We start from the raw sequence: 17,775 nt of genomic DNA on the forward strand, positions 1-17,775 counted from the left end.
AGTACATTATCATCATGGCAGAGGGCATGGAAGCATGCAGACAGATGTGGTGCTAGAGCTCAATTAAATATTCCACAATAACCACCACCATCAATTAAACAAACATCCTCAATTATCTTTAGCAGCAAAATGAGTTTCAAAAACAGCTCCAACTTTTCATTTGAAAGCATTATTTATATAAGAAAGGTAAATTTATTCTACCTGGCTCCAAGTTTTGGTACAGAAGTGTCGAAGTTCAGATTTATGTAACAGAAAATTATAGAGCACTAACCAAGGTATCTTAAACAGAAAACTACAGGAAGCCTAAAAAAAAAATTATCGGCAACTTCATGTATCGTGATGGCTATTCTCCATCCCTGCCCCTCCCCCACTCTCCCCATCTTCCTGCCCAGACAGGGTTCCTCTATGTGCAACTCTGACTGGCCTCAAACTCAGAGATATACCTGCCTCTGCCTCCTGAGTGCTGGGATTAAAGGTGTGTGCCGCCACCACCACCTAGGTAGAACACACATATGGTTCTCAACCTTCCTAATGTTGTGACTCTTTAATATAGTTCCTCATGTTGTGGTAATCCCCAATCATAAATTAATTTTGTTGCTACTTCCTAACTGTAATTTTGCTACTGTTATAAATCATAATGTAAATATCCTGCAGATATGCAGGATATCTGATATGGGATCCCCCCACCAAATGGGTTACAAACCAAAGGTTGAGAACCACTGCTCTAGAGAACCCTGACTAATACAATTATTATCTTTTTTTAATTGCTTGGTTCATTTTGTAGTTACAACATGCCTAAATGATAGTTTATTTCTACTATACAAATAAACAACTGAGCTAGAGATTAAACAGAATGTCCAAGATCACAGAGCTGTTTAGGGGCAGAGATACTTTAGAAATTATATGTGTGTGTGTGTGTGTGTGTGTATTATTCTCTCTCTGCTTCTCAGTGTGATGATGCACTCTTTAATCTCAGCACTCAAGAGGCAAGGCAGGCAAATCTCTGAGTTCAAGGCTGGCTGGTCTACATGGTCAGAGAAGTTTCAAAAGTATCAAAAAAAAAAACAAAAATATCTACATTTAGTGCTAGAGACAAGGTTCAGCAGTTAAGAGCACTTGTTGCTCTTACAGAGGACCCTGTTGTTGCAAGGAAAGGGCCCACTTGTTCGACTTACACCCGAAATAACAACACAGAAACTGTATTAAATTAAACACTGCTTGGCCATTAGCTCTAACTTCTTATTGGCTAACTCTTACATATTAGTTTAACCCATCTCCATTAATCTGTGTATCGCCACATGGCTGTGGTTTACCGGCAAGATTCTAACCAGCGTCCATCTGAGGTGGAGAATTCATGGCTTCTCCCTGACTCTGCTTTCTTCCTCCCAGCATTCAGTTCTGTCTTCTCCGCCTACCTAGGTTCTGCCCTATCAGGCCCAAAGCAGTTTCTTTATTCATTAACTAATGAAAGCAACACATGAACAGAAGAACCTCCTACACCACCCTGTAGCACAAATAATAAAATCCCAGAGACAGATAATGGAGTTCAAGCTGAAAGACCAGAGAAACAAAGCAGCCAACCACAAGAGAGCTCTTACCACTATGAAATCTTCAGACTGAAAAGACGAGTTTCTGTCTCATGCCGCCTTATATTCCTCTCCAGTGCTGGTATTAAAGGCGTGCACCATCACCTCCAGGCCTCTATGAATAACTAGTGCAGCTGCTGGGATTAAAAATGTGTGCCACTAATGCCTGGTTTGTATGGATGACTAGTGTGGCTGCTTTGCACTCTGATCTTAAGGCAAGATTTATTTGTTAGATCATACACAAAATAAAACTATAGGACCCAGATAGGACCCAGATTCAGTTTCTGGCATCCACATAATGGTTCATAACCATCTGTCATTTCAGTTCTAGGGAATCTGATGTTCTCATCTGAACTCCATGCACACACACACACACACACACACACGCGCACGTATTGTACATATGTACATGTAGGCAGCAAAAACACACACAATTTTTTAAAAATATATATAGATCTGGTGTTCAATGGTACGGCACTTGCCTAGTACACCTAAGGCCTTGGGTTCAATATCCAGCAATGAAAGAAAAAAAAAATAGATCTGGCAAAAGCTCTGAGAGAAGGGCTATAAATTTTAAACACAGAAAATTTAAACAGTTTACTAATACTATTACTACTAATAGTACTACTAATAATTTCAACCTTAACCATAATTGAAGAAATGACAAAATGAAATGGTGAAATCTACTTTTTATGTCAAACTGACACTGATCAAAAAGTCTAATATACATATACTATATTGATGAAGCTATGGAAGACAGTGTTAGCAATATATAGCATAAATATACCCTTTGAGGGAGAGAGAGATGGCTCGGTGTTAAGAGTATTTGTTGCATTAGACCTAAGTTTGATTTCCAAGCACCCACATGGCAGCTCACAACTTTTGATAACTCCAGTTCCAGGGGTCTGATGCCCTGTTTTGACTTCCACAGTCACTAGGCATACACATGGTCGAAAAACTTTACAAAAAAAGAAAAGAAAAGCTAGCAAGCTAGCAAAACAGGTGTAGTGGCACAAGATCCTCAACTGAGGTGCAGGCAGTAAGACCAGAAGTTCAAGGTTATCCTCAGCTACACTACAAATTCTGGGCCATCATGGAATAAACAAGGGCCAGCAGGAGGATGGGGAAAGAAAGAAAAGAAATCTAAATGTAGCTACAATCTTAGAATATAGTTTTACTTTGTTATTGATGTCAATTTAAAGGGGTAAATTTTCAAGTATCATATAAAAAGGCTAAATCAATTGCTAACAGAAGGAATACATGCTCGCTATTAAAGGTGAGGTAATTAAAAGCTATAATTAACGATATTAAAAAATCTTAAGTGTTTTTTTCTTCCAGCCTTTCTCCTGAAATCACTTTTATTTAGTTTTCCACTTACGCATCAAATTACAAAATCTTCAGACTATTTAAAGCTCCTAATAATTAAGATAGCTTTTCTCTCTTTTATTTGTTTGTTTTTTAGAGACAGGGTAACTCTGTAACTTTGGAGCCTGTCCTGGATCGTGCTCTGTAGATCAGGTTGGCCTTGAACTCACAGAGATCTACCTGTCTCTGCCACACAAGTGCTGGGATTAAAGGCATGCATTACCACCGCCCAGCTACTTCTTATTTTTTTTTTAAATTATTACCACTGTATGTGGCTGTGTCAGCAACACACGCCATTGCACAGATACATTAGTCCAAACACAACTGGCAGCAGTCAGTCTTTCTTTCCACCATGTGGGTCCTGGGAATCAAACTCAAAATTATCAGGCTTAGCAGCAAAGGTCTTTACCGACATTGAACCATTAAACCATCCCACTGGCCCCTAAAGATAATTTTTAACAAAAGCACATTTTTTTAGTGAGAATTAAAATGTTTTAAAATGAAATCCTAAAATATGGTTTGCCTAACATTTCCTTTTCTTTTATTATTTTCTACCAACAAGCAAAAAAAATTAGGATTTCTGAAAAATTATTTTTCTGCTTTTGTTTCCAGAGTACAATTTTACAAAAACTTCTTTGCGAATTTGGGTTTTAATTTCTCTGGAATGCAAGTAAAATGCCCTAATGAACATTTAAAGCGAGGCAACTGGGGACAGTCTATCAGCCTGTTGCTAACATTAGCTTGTAAACAGATGAAAATAAAGGAATGCACTCTTAATTGTCCCTGAGAGGCTACTGCACAAACCCATGTGATCCTAATTAATTCTAACTAAACCAATCCTTCCCAAGTACTGACCATCCTGAAACATTTTAACAATGACTAGTTGTCTCTTGAGTAAGCAGAGACTTCCTGAGAATACGCCATATACTCAATATAAAAAATATAGCAGGCAAAAAAGGGAAACATTTTCCACTGCACCTTTCCCACACTAGAAACTTAAATCTGTCATGTTGAGAAAATATTCTTTTCCTGATTGTGAAAACAGTTGTAATTTTCAAACTCTATCCTGTATTTATTGCTATAATTGTTAAATTGAAGTAATAAATTGATATGTTTACTAGTGCATGTAGTGGTTTTGTTTTCAGCCCTATAGAGTTTTTTGTGTAGCCCTGGATGTCCTGGAACTCGCTCTACAGACCAAACTCACAAAGATCCATCTACCTCTGCCTCCCAAATGCTGGGTGTAAAGGTGTGCACCACCTTCGCCCAACTACACATTCTAGGTTTTCATGAAATAAAAATAAACCCAAAATAACACACACCTGTAATATCAGCAGGAGGCTGACACATGAACTCCAAAACCACCTTGAACTACAAAGAGAGATCAAATCTCAAAATAAATGAATAAAGAAATAGCAGAAATTGAAGTTATGGGAGATATCCCCTTCCAATTTCCAAATTTTCTGTAACAAAATTGTATCATTCTTGTAATTTTAAAAAACAACAATAAAACTACATATTCCAGCACACTAAAAGATGAAGCATGAAGATTGTGACTCAAGGTCAGTCTAGAAAACAGAAGGAAACCCTTTCTCAAATAAACAAAGCATCTTATATTGCTTATTGCATTTGAGGCTTATGCATTCGGTTTGGGATCTTTGTTGTTTGTGGTTTGTGGTTTTGTCTTAAGACAGAGTTTTTGACATAACCCAGACTATGAATCTGCCATGTAACCAAGAATGACCTTGAAATCCTGACCATCCTCTGCCACCACACTCAGTACTTAAAATTACAGATGTACACCAACACACTCAGTCTTGGTTTTGTTTCATTTTCTTTTAAGTTATCATCTCACTATGCTTCTAACCCTGGCCCAGAACTTTATATGTTGCCAAGGCTAATCTCAAACACAGGATTTTCCAGCTTTGGCCTGCCACAGTACTTACTGGTTTTAGGTCATACAAAGAGTTTTTGGTTTATTTATTTATTTATTTTAAGAAACAACTTACAAGCCCCTTTGGTTTAAAGTGCTTGTTACAAGCCTAAGGACCTTAACTTGATCCCTAGAACCACATAGTAAGTGAGACTCAATTCCCCAAAACTGAGATACACAGGCATCGAGCTTAAACACACAGAAAATAAATACTTTTTAAAAATTAATATAAAAATTAAATACAGGCTGGGCATGGAGATGCACACCTCTATTAATCCCTATACCCAGAAGGCAGAGACAGGAGAATCTCTGTAAACTGGAGATAATCCTGGTCTCCAGAGGAAGCTCAGGGCTAGCCACTACTTCACAGTGAGAACCTGTCAAACGAACAACAACAAAGCTGGACCATGGGTTTAGCTCAGGGGTAGAAAACTGGACCCAACAAGCAAACACAAAGCCTTCAAAAAACTTTTATATACTAAGTAAGAAAACTTCAATTTAATCTGAATAGTAAGTATTTAAGATATTCATTATATCATATTTTTTATCAAATAAAAAGCTCATAATGGAGGTACTAATACACCCACAATCGTATCCAGATACCAACAAAAGCACGAAAGATCTGTGAGTCAAAGCTCCCTTCTTCAAGAAATTTACTATAGGGCTAGGCATTTTTAATCCCAACATGCAGAAAGCAAAGACTGATCTCTGTGAGACTGAGGTCAACCTGGTATACAAAGCAAGTTACAAATCACAAGAACTACATAGTGAGACTATGTCTCTAAAAGAAAAAAGAAAGGAAACTTATTATCCAACTAAAACAAAGCATATACTGAAAAACAAAGAATTTTTAAAAGACATTCATCAGACAGTCTATACATCCAGAACACAAAAAAAGTATAATGAAACAGCTTTTAATTTCATGTATCTTAGCTCCAATCTTAGATATCAGTGAGGAATTGTATGTACCTGTTATTTCAGCATCTGGAAGGCTGAGGCAACAAAGATCCAGAGATCAAGGCCAGCCTTGGTACTGAGCTACAGTTAGGGGCAAAATAACAACAAAATCACCCATACACCAACAACAAAAACTTAGATCTACTATTTCCTGCCTTATATAAATTACCTCATCCATTTGTAAAATGAATTATTAACTGAAGTACCACTTGGGGTATAGACATTAGAAAAAGAAATGGACAGTTGAAAAAAAATTGTTTGGTTTTGTTTTTTTAAACAGCATCTCTGTGTATTCTTGACTGGGCTGGCCCCAAAAGCAAGAGTTCTGCCTGCCTCTGCCTCCAGAGTGTTAGGATTTAAAGCAAGAAAAAGTTTTACATCAACTTGACACAAGCTTAGAGGAGGGAACCTCAACTGAGAAAATGCCTCCATAAAACCTGGCTTCAGGCAAGCATGTAGATTTTCTTAATTAGTACTGATGGGGGTGAGTTCACTGTGGGTGGAGTCACTCTTAGGCAGGTGGTCCTGGGTTTTATCAAAAAGTAGGCTGAGCAAGAACCGCCTCTGGATGAGCTCCTGCCTTCAGAATCCTGCCCTGTTTTGAGTTCCTATCCTGACTTCCTTAATTGATTGACATTTTCTTCATTAATGTGGAAGTGTAAGCCAAATAAAACCCTTCCTTCCCAACTTGTTTTAGGTCATGGTGTTTCATGACCTAAATTTACTAGGCCAGGCATAGTTCACATCTTTATTCCCAGCATTCTGGGAGGCTACACCAGACTGATCTCTATTGAGTGCAGGTCAGCAGGGCTGCATATCAGGGAATACCCAGTGGTAGAGTGGTTGGTTGCCTAGCATTCATAAGGCTCGGGTTTGATACAAAGTGCTCAAAAAGAAAGAAAACATTACCTGTCTTTTCTATAATCTACCAAAAATCCAAAAATAGGATCTTTCTCATTCAAGTTTTTCCTTTTCCCATTTTTTTTTAATTTCGTGTGTGTGCTGCATTTACATCACTTCCCCACCCCCTCTCCCACCCCTCTCATGTCTAGCTCCTCCCCTCTAATTCATGGCCTCTTTTTCTTTTCTTATTATTGACATACACATATATGTACATGAATAAATATGTAAATACAACCTGCTGAGTTCATTTAGAATAGCTCATCCGCATGTTTTTCAGGCTGATGACTTGGTATTAAATAACCAATTAGGGGGGTTCATCCCTAGGAAAGAAATTCTCCCTCTCTCTACATTAACTGCCTGTAGCTCTTCATCTAGGAACCAGGCTTGGATGTTTTCGTCTTTTCAGATACAAGCTCTCTGTAGCCTAGGCAGACTTGCAGTTTACTTTGTTGCCATTCTGGCCTCAAATTCACAATAATCCTGCTTCAGATTCCCACAGGCTAGGATTAGCTTGCACCATCATGTTTCTATTTGAATTTTACTCATCAACAAGAAAACAATTGAAAGGAGAAACATAAGGCTGTGCCATACTAAATACTGGGGGTAAGATTTACAAAACAGAATGTTGGGGCTGGAAAAGTATGTAATAGCCTTCAAACTCCCCTATTAAAATCCAAGCTCCACATTTTTGTCTTTAAGTTTCAAAAGTTACTATTTTGTTTGTTGGTATATTTTAAGATAGAATAATTCTTGGCAAAAAGCAAACACTCAACATTATTTGTTGAATAATTTTTAATTCACTTATTTTTATTTTATGTGTATGGGTGTTTTGCCTACAAGTTATATCGGCACCTTTTAGCAGTGCCTGGGGAGACCAGAAGATGGGGTTGCATTACCTGGAACTAGATTTATAGAGCTCCGTTAGCTACCAGACAGGTGCTGGGAATTGAACCAGGTTCTCCTGAAGAGCAGCCAGAGCTCCTAGCTAATGTAGATCAATTTTTAAGGCTAAGAAAGCAGACACGGAGAGATTTTACTCACTGCCATATCTACTGGCAAAGCTAAAAATGGCACTCATTTTCTTAATTTAGTAGTCTATCATCTCTAGAAGGCAAAATTCATTTTAATCTTTTCCTAAAGAAAGGATTGTGGCAGGCATTCAAAAGGGAAGGGAAGCATAAACTAAAAATTTTTCACATTTTTCTCCAATTTGTTATTTCTCTTTAAGTGATAAGGGCTAAAAAGCTAAAAACCAACCAAATGCAGTGTGCTACATCTAATATTTTAAAAACTGCATAGCATATTTGTTTAATTTTAGCACCTGGGAGGTGAAGGCAAGCTTACAGGAAAGTTCCAGGACACTCAGGGCTAAAGACCCTGTCTCAAAAACAAACAAAAACAATCTCTCTCTCTCTCTCTGAATGAATGAATGAATGAATGAATGAATGAATATAAATGGGTGAACCTACTCCAAACTGATCATCTAACTGCTGGAGGCAGAAACTAGCATCTGGCTAATCTTCATAACTGCCAAAGAGCCCTTTAACAGCTTTTGCATAGACAGCAAGAGTTATCAATCACTTTCTTCCAAATAAAAGATTGGGGAAAGAGATGAGTTTTAAAATATCCTTTGCCGGGCCCAGTGGCACACACCCATAATCCCAGCTTCTTGGGAGACTTGGGGTGGAAGGATCACTTAAGTCTAAGAACCTGGGTCAGAACAGCAACACAGCCATACACTGCCTACCCTCCACAAAGTCTCTGCCCTGAAGAATCTCACTTGAGTACACCTGTCTCTGTGTGTTAGAAGAGCAGAAAACAGAACAGACGGTGACATAAATAGATCAATAATGAATGTGAAACCAGGTTACACCACTATCTGACTTGACGTAGTTCAAGCAGTTAAAAATTTTTTTTTTTAAATAAAAAATTTGAGGAACTGAGAAGATGGCTCAGTAGGCAAAGCATGAGGAACAGAATTCAAATCCTCAGTACCCACATAAAAAGCCCACTATGGCTGAGTATGTCTGTAACCCCAGCACTGGAAAGCAGAGCAAGCAGATCTCAAAAACCCACTGGCTAGCTGGCCCACTTCCCCAAAATGCAAGTCCCATTCACTGAGAAATCTGTCTCAAGGAAGCACACCTGACATCCTCTTCTGGTCTCTTCATGCACTCAACAGGCACACGCACCTGTGCACCACACACACTTTAGACAGTCTCTCTGCACTGCCTTGGCTTAACTCACACATTCCATGTAGCTCACACTAGTCTTAAACCATCAGCGTTCCTCCTGCCCCCGACTCACAAGTGCTGGGATTATAGGCATGTGCCACCAGACCCAATTAACCTAACTTATAAACAAAACAAAACAAAACCAAAAAACAAAAAAAAAAAGATGAAATCTAAGAGAGAAGTAGGTATAAACACTATGAATTTGAGGCCTGCATGGTCTACAGAGTTCCAGGCAGCCAAGGCTACACAGTGTGAATGTCTCAAAGCGCACGCACAAACACACATACAGACACACACACACACACACATAAACACACATAAAGAACAGGGACTGTAGAGATGGCGCAGCTCAGGTTAGGAACACTTGTTGCTCTTGTAGAGAAATCAGGTTGGGGTCCCATTACCCACGTGGTGGTTTATAACCATTGACAACTCTAGTTCCAGGAGACTTATGTGGGCACCAGGCATGCACATGCCCTTATATATATGTATACATGCAGGCAAAACACTCATACATGTTAATTAAATCTAAGAAACACAATTTACTAAGTTTTAAAGGAAGAAGACACATAAGTAAATATTTTAAAATAGGGTTTTTTTCTGTTCCTTTACAGTATAATCTCACTGTATCTTGGTATTTTAATAGCAAAATATTCTAAATTGACTTATTTGAATTATCAATATAAATTCAAACATGAAACACTAAGGACAATTCCCCTTGGTGATTCCGTACTTGCTCTGGATACTGTTAACACCTAAATACATACCCACAAGAATATATGTAAATTGTGAAAGTGACTATAAAAAGAAAGAGCCCGAAGCAAACTTCCAGAGATGAATGATAGTAAGCAGAAACTAAAAACACAGTCCCATGGAGGAGAAAGACGAGTCGGCACAGAACCGAGAAGCAACTGTACACAGGTCTTCAAGGGAACAAAATCTTTGAGAGAGGGGAAACTGCCAGAATTAGCCAACAGAGTCAGAACACAACAGACTGCCAACAGAGATCATGTTTAAGGCAGGGCACTAACTAGACTCACAAAGTCAACACCCAAAACTCAATGTTTCCATTCCTCAAATTTGAGTTTCAGAGGGATCCTTCCAAACAGATTCATGACCAAGACCAGTTAAAGGCTCCATCTTAAAAATTCTTCCCTGCTATCTGCTGATCAAAACACAGTGACCCACAGGAAATAAGGTTGGAAATGTAAAACGCAGTGTGGGAGGCCATTCCTGGACACTGAGACTCTTTACCTGAAGAGCTGTAAACACACACATACTGTTTATATAAAATCACCTTTGCTGGGGAAGTGGCTCAGCTACCAGAGAAGCCCTTGGGTTTGAGCCCTGGTAATAAATAAACTTAGCACAGTGGTCCAGCCGTGAGCCCACCACTTGGGAGGCAGAATTATCCAAAGTTCAAGGTCATTCTTGACTACATAGTGAGTTCAAGGCCAGCCTGGTCTACCTGTTTCAAAATAAGTAAGTAAATAAAAATCTCCATCCTGGTTCCTGGGGAAAATACTTCTTTTCTCTCTATCCCGAAATATTAGGGAGAAAAAACACCTCAAGAACTCTTTATCATAACACAAAAATGTCTACTGGCCAAGCACATGCCCTAAGTGTAGAGCTTTAGCTTAAGTACAGGCAAATCTAGGCCGAGGAGGCAAGATGGTAGGGAGCTATCACATGGCAGCCTGTAAGGTCGAGGTGGGTACAGTCCCCAGCTCTGGGGAGAACAAACTCCTGGACAGTGGAGATGGCTGGACCGGCAGGTGTGTAGCACCTCATCCGCCTGGTTGTCGTAGTGAGAGGACGACTCGGGTTTTACAGAGATGGAGAACCCTCCTGAGTGAATGATCTTCAGAGGTTTCCTAGGAAACTCGAGGACGGGGCTATGAAGGAAGAGAAAGCGAGAGGCAGAGACGGAGAGACAGACTGAGAAAACCGCTTTGGGCAGAAATCGTCCTGGGAAGTTATCTCCACTGTGGCCCCCCGCGCCCGCCGGGGCGGACAGAGCCGCCCACCTGCTGAAGGCAGGCACTGTTGGTCCCCAGGACGGCGACCAGAGCCTGCCCCTCATGGGTGGGAAAGTCTGCAAGGGGAGCAGCGCAGAAGTTAACACGGGCGGGCAGAGCGCGAGTGGGACAAGCGCCCGGGCGGGATGCGACTGGGGGACCTGGGGGCGGGGGGCTCGGCAGCGCTCTCTCCCGCCCGTAAGTAAAGCTGAGCGAATCCTGCTCCGCCGAGGTCGAGCCTCGCACCGTGCGAGCTCCGTCGGACTTCACCTGACCGCCGTCAGGCCCGCACAGAAACTTCCCGAGACGCTGAGCGCTGCCGGGACCCGTGGAGGCGGCCGGGTGGGAGCCGCGCGGGGCGGAGCCGAGCGCCAGGCGACCCCGGGGCGGAGGCGCGGCGGCCGCGGCTGGGTGGGGGGCGCTCCGGTTCGGGATGGCGCCCGCGCTCCTCACACGCGCTCCCGCCGGGTGGCCCGAGAGCGGCCGCCGCGCCAGCGCCCGAGAGCGGGTGGGGGGAGGGCCGGGGAAGCCCGGTGGGTCGAGCCGGGCGGACCGGCGGGCGGCGTTACCTGTGTCAGGGAGAACTGGGCTGCCGCAGCCATGGTGTTTCCATCATGCACGGGAGGGGAAGGAAGGACGGGTGGACAGGGGCCGGGGCGGGAAGGAGGCGGAGGGACAGGCCGTAGGCGAGGCTGGCGGCCGGGCGTCTCCCCGAACTTCGACAACTTCCCTCTTCACGCCGCCCCGCCCCGCCCTGCCCCGCCCCGCCGGCCCCACAGGCCGCGGCGGCGCGCAAAGCCCGGCGCAGGAGTCTGAAGCGCGGAACCAGGCCCTGACCCCTGCCGCCCTGGAAAACCCGGTGCGGATGGAGCACCGGGGCGGACCGGAGGCGGAGGCGGCGCCCTGGAGTCCTAAGAGAGAAATGTAGGCAGAACACGGACTTTCCTGGGCTGCTGCTTCTGAAAAGCGCGGGAAGATATACCCGTGCCCAAGTGGCTTGTGGGAACTAAAAGAGTAATGGTACTAAGTAATGCTAGTAATGGTTTAGTAATAATATTAAATAGTACTGATTTATATGGGATTGATTCTGCACCAAATGCTTTATTTTTATTTTCTGTTTGTTTTTGAGACAGGGTGTCTATGTAGCCTTAGCTGTCCTGAAGCTCACTATATAGACAAGGCTGGTCTCGAACTCACAGAGATCCTCCTGCCTCTGCCTCCTGAGTGCTGGGATTAAAAGCGTGCGCACCGCCACACTTTTTTTTTTTTAATGGAATGACTAGGGGATTTGAAACAGAAAGAAGCTATACAAATCAGGAAGATGAAACCCAGCTGGGCACGGTGGCACACATACCTTTAATCTCTGTGAGCTTTTGTGTCTGCCTGGTCTACATAGTGAGTTCCAGAACAGCCACGGATATGTATAGGTGACACCCTGTTTGAAATTAAAAGAAAGGGAATACAGCCCCCCCCCCCCACACACACACAGAAAGTATCTTACCTGAAGTTAAACAGCTGACTAGGAAGCCGGATTACAGTTTAACTCCAAAGCCTTACCACGGGCTGTCCACGGAAAATGGTCCGGAAAATGAAGGTGCGTAAATCGTTTTCTCCTAAAGCCAAAATCTGGGGCGCAGAAAGAGACTGCTTCCCTTGCCTGCTGCCTGTCCCTCCTGGAGTGTTAATAAAAGCATGTGTAGTACCACAGTGCAGTTCAGTGGGACCCGGTGTGCACGAAGCCCTGGGTCCCATCCCAAATTCGCCTCTTGGCAAGGTATCTCCTCTCAAACCAGTGTGGACACTCTTTGTGTTAATCCTCTCTCTACGGGAGGAAGTTGGCATCCCTCTAAGGACTTGTCTGTAAGTCTACCCCCACCAGATGGAGAACTCCTCAATGACAAGAACTTTTTGATATATATGTATTTTGATATCATAATAGTACAGTGTATACTTAATAAAGGCCTTCATCCTGCCTCTGTTAAACATAATAAGCCTTACACTTCCTCATGTTACTACCTTTAATGGAATAACTACTAACTTGAAATTTTCATTTGCAAAAGCTTAATGTCTTAGTTAGGGTTTCAATTGCTGTGATGAACCACCATGACCAGAAAGCAAGCTGGGGAGAAAAGGGTTTATTTATTTGCCTTATGCTTCCATTATTGAAGGAGGTCAGGACAGGAACTCCGACAGAACAGGAACTTGGACAAAACAGGAACCTGGAGACAGGAACTGATGCAGAAACCATAGAGAGAGGCTGCTTACTGGCTTGCTCCTCATGGCTTTCTCAGCCTGCTTCCTTATAGAACCCAGGACCACAAGCCCAGAGATGGGCCCTCTCCTATCAATCACTAAATTAGAATTTTTTAAAAATGCCCTGCTGTGAGATCTTAAGGTGGCATTTCCTCAACTGAGGTTCCCTCACTTCCGAAACTCTACTTGTGTCAAATTAACATAAAGCTAGCCAGCACATATATGAAACCTATCTCAAAAAGCCTTCTAGGAAATCTGCATACCTTTTAAATTGAGTATTGAGAGAGAGAGAGAGAGAGAGAGAGAGAGAGAGAGAGAGATTGGGGATTAGATTGGAGGGGAGACATTCTCTCCTTTTACTGTGGGGGTCTCAGGAATGGAACTCAGGCTGGCCGTCTTGGCAGACTTTGCCCTTATCTATTAAGTTGCTCCACAGGCCACAACCTTGCCTTGTTTTAAGAGTTAGTTGAGGGCCTGTCTGTGTCTCACTGGCCTGTAAAATCCTTGAAGGCCGACTACTACTCCATGTTACAAGTCCCCAGCCCCAATATGTATTTGCGCAGATTGTTCTCCCTTCCTCAGTCATGGTTGTTTCCAGGGGAAATCCCAACTGTGAGGACCACAAGTCTATCATGCTCACGGCTGTTGGCATTATAATAGAATATCCCTCAAAATACTGAGCCAGCTGGGAAGACCCAGGGTCTAGTTACCTCCATTTCTGTTTTTAGACTTTTTCCATCACAGGCAAAAACCAAAGAAGACTCCATAACTCCTGGCTCTACCCAGATTCCTCTGATTTAGTCCAGCCTCAGAGAGCAAGTTATACAGGTCTGATGAGCAACCACTTAGTCAGGAATGTCTCCTTTGACCTGTTTTCACCTTCATTCCTTCTCCTTTTAAAGAAAGAAGAGGAGAAACTATCGCGCTCTGAAGCATCAGCTGAAACCCAACTGATGTTGACTTTGGCATCTTCTGCTTCTCATTATTAAGTCTGAACTTCACACACACACACACAAAAAAAAAACTCTAAAAGGAAGCAATTATCATACTCACTTCACAAATGAGGTACTCAGTGTCACAGAGGTCAAGTAATTTGCCCGGGGTTATATGGTTAATAGCCAAAGTAGTTGAGATATCAAAATAAAACTTAGGCATCAGAATCACTGGGTACAACGAAGGAATCACTAGTTACAGACTTTAGAGGGGCTACGAAATGATGGGTGAGAAATGCTTTAAGTTGTCGGTACACAACTCAAGTTCAGAAACCGGAAAGTCATAGAGCATTCTGTATTGTAGGATAGCTGGAAGGAAAGTTGTTCTCTGACCTTAGCATACACACCATAGTATGTTTTTTTAATATTTATTTTATTTATTTATTATGTATACAATATTCTGTCTGTGTGTATGCCTGCAGGCCGGAAGAGGGCACCAGACCTCTTTACAGATGATTGTGAGCCACCATGTGGTTGCCGGGAATTGAACTCAGGACCTTTGGAAGAGCAGGCAATGCTCTTAACCACTGAGCCATCTCTCCAGCCCCACACCATAGTATGTTAAGGAAATAAAAGGAACTATTACTATGCATTTGCTTTAAGTAAAAAAAAATGAAACCTCTTATCTATATAGTACTGCTTTAGTAGTTATGTCTTTATTTGCAAAATCTAGCACACTAACTCCTAGAAGCTAACAGCTAACTTATAAAAGTTTGTTGAGCTAAACTAAATATATAATCTCAGGCATACTTATCTGTACCTTCAGTTTATCCCCATTTCACAGATAAGAACATTGAGAGGCTGGGGAGATGGCTCAGTTGATAAAGTGCAAGCAAGAAAACCTGAATTATTTGATCCTCACCATCCATGCAAAACTGAATGAGAGAGAGAGAGAGGGGGGGAGAGAGAGAGAGAGAGAGAGAGAGAGAGAGAGAGAACCAAGCGAAGTGACACACATCCACCTATAATCCCATCACTGGAGAAGCAAACACCTCAGGATTTCTGAGGCTTGATAGCCAGGCAGTCTAGGGAAATGGGTGCCTGGAACTCAGCGAGGGACCTTCTCTCAGGAATAAGGTAGACGTCACTAAAGAAGATACCCTGCATCACCCTTGTCCTCTGCAAGCACGTGCATACTGACGGATAAGCAGTTTGGGTCTTCCTGTAAGAAAAAAAAAAACATGCTCTGAGGGTATAGCTGAGCAGGCAAACTTACCCAGGCTGCACCAGGTCCTTGAGTCAACCCAAAAGAAAAAAATGAGGAAAGGAAGGAGAGGAGGAGGAGAGGAGGGGAAGAAGAATGAAAAGGAGAGAAGGAAGGAGCACCTAGGAAAGGAAGACTGCCTTCAATTCATTCTACAGGAAATCCTCCCAGTCCCTTTGGGAGCACCAGTGATTTAGAGTGGTTTCTCCACTCATGAGCTCTGGTTTCAATTACTAGCCTGTAGTAGGAGATGGAAGCAGGTCTGTGGAGATAGTGTTGACGGGCCAAACTCCCAAGGCCTACAACTTCTGAGAATGGATTTTTTTTTAATGACATACCAATGATAATTTGCAAATGTGTGTCCCAGATCTCATCAAAGCACTGGGTCACATCCCAAATCTATTTTGGGAAGACAAAATATAGATAATGAAAGATATATTATGATCTAATTCATTGTAGCAGGAATGAGCTACACAGGGCAGACAAAAAAGACTTATTTTTTTTAGGGCAGCTTTAAGTGTCTCTCAGGCTCTAAGCTTCAAATTCCTGGCGTGTCCTTCTAATATAATAATAACCACTTTGTACGGATAGTATAAATATTAGACATCATTCATAAATGGTCTATGACAAAGACTGGCCTGGACTCTGTATCTTCAGTACTGATATTTATACAATACCATTATGTAAAGTCACCACTCACTCCCTACTTTTTAGGCAACCATCTAATTACTAAGTGGCTCTGTAGTTACAAGTTATTAGTTACAAGAAGGCGGAGGGACTGTCTTGAACACCCGACACTTGTATCCCTGTCATTAAAAGGTAGATGTTCCCTAAGAACTAAAGTTGTATCTGATGACTATAATCTGGGCACTAAGAACCAAACTTGTCTTTACAACAACCCGATAAGGATTGCTTCTACCTAACTATACAGAAGAGAAATTTGTTCAAATTCATAATTCACAGGTCTTCTGACTCAAACCTGATTTCTTTAATAATGTGTATTGTTAGCATCCTGGAGAAATAGCCCCCAAGAAGACAGCATAAACTGGAATTCTGAGCCTGGAAAATGGAACGTGAAATGCGGATTTGTGATAAGCCTAAACTTGGGATGAGCCTGACGAGGAGCCTTTAAATCACACACAGCTTTGCCCTTGGACATGTCCCTTTGCTATTCTAACTTTCCCATTCCTGAACCTATCCTTAAAGGAAATCTTCACATTTCTGTTTCTTTGTTTCCCAACTTTTGAAAGCAGATGTCATATCAGTCTTTCATGAACACTACGCATGTGTGATGTCAGCATCTGTAAAGCCGAGAGATGCAGGATAACTGAAACGATGAGGGGAGTCGGTGAGGACCTCTGGATGTACAAAGAGCAGTTTGTGTGCACGAATCTCTGCGACAGGCCTTCCACGGAAATGGTGCTACGCTGGAAAACAAAGTTGTACTGCGATTGCAATGGTAATGTAGAGCTCATGCTTCCAAGCCGCTGGCTCCATAAATATAGCTCAGCATTCTGCAGAATTACCCAGGGCCTCAAGAATGTGTGAGACTATACAATAATAGCAATTGTGCTACTCCAATAACTGTCCTGTACTACGGTCTGGGCCATGAAAAGGACAAGCAGTAAAAGATTTTTAAATGACATAGACACCCAGGGTGTCATAAGACAATTCAAAATTGTCATCACCAAGACTTCAGTACAATGGGATGTCCTGGGAACAGCTGAATTTAGAACCGGGAAAACCCAACCAGGTCCATTCTTTGCCCTCTCTGTCTCTCTCTCTGTCTCTCTCTCTCTCTCTCTCTCTCTCTCTCTCTCTCTCTCTCTCTCGGACAAGTCAGTGGGTGACACCAAGCCATGGTTGCCTCCTCTGCAAACTGAAGGTCATATACCAACTTGATGATAATATTATGATGACTAAGGTTACATGTAAAAAGCCTGGTGCCTAGCATGCAGCAGAGCCTGTATTCGTTAGCATGAGCTTTCTTGCCTACTGGAGAATATTCAAGGTTTGAGTAACCTGAACTGAAAAACAAAATCATTTTTAAGGTTTTCAAAAACTCTACTTAATGATTTTTTTCATCCATTAGTGATATTTGTTAAATACCCTAGAGTTAGGGAAATTATTCAGTTGTTGTTCCCAAAGTGTCATTGGCTCTTAGTGAGGCAGCAACTGCAGTTCTATGCTTGCCCTATTTCCTTCCTTTCATTTCCCTCTCTTATGTAAGGTCCTGGAAACCACAAGAAATCAAAAAGAGTACCCTGGGAAAGAAAATATTTGTACTCGTGGCTGCAGGTCCTTTCATCTACAGATTTCAAAGCTTTTTT

General features: G+C 42.1%; 1 protein-coding gene across 3 annotated transcripts in view; it reads right to left on the reverse strand.

Moving 5' to 3' along the window:
- Positions 1 to 11,710, reverse strand: part of Eps15 (epidermal growth factor receptor pathway substrate 15) — a 93,177-nt gene extending 81,467 nt beyond the window's left edge. Inside the window, exon 1 of one of the 3 annotated variants that reach the window (XM_041651673.1) lies at positions 11,566 to 11,708. In XM_041651673.1, coding sequence (XP_041507607.1) covers positions 11,566 to 11,598 — 33 coding nt within the window. In that variant the 5' untranslated portion in view covers positions 11,599 to 11,708. Of the gene's footprint in view, positions 1 to 11,565 lie in introns of all 3 variants that reach the window. The other 2 variants (XM_041651674.1, XM_041651675.1) reach the window with 2 other exon arrangements.
- Between the last annotated feature and the right edge of the window lie 6,065 nt (positions 11,711 to 17,775).

This window comes from Microtus oregoni, unplaced genomic scaffold (assembly GCF_018167655.1).
Source record: "Microtus oregoni isolate MIOR12 unplaced genomic scaffold, Mior012 000005F_ref0000423, whole genome shotgun sequence".
In the NCBI taxonomy this organism is placed as follows: Eukaryota; Metazoa; Chordata; class Mammalia; order Rodentia; family Cricetidae; genus Microtus; species Microtus oregoni.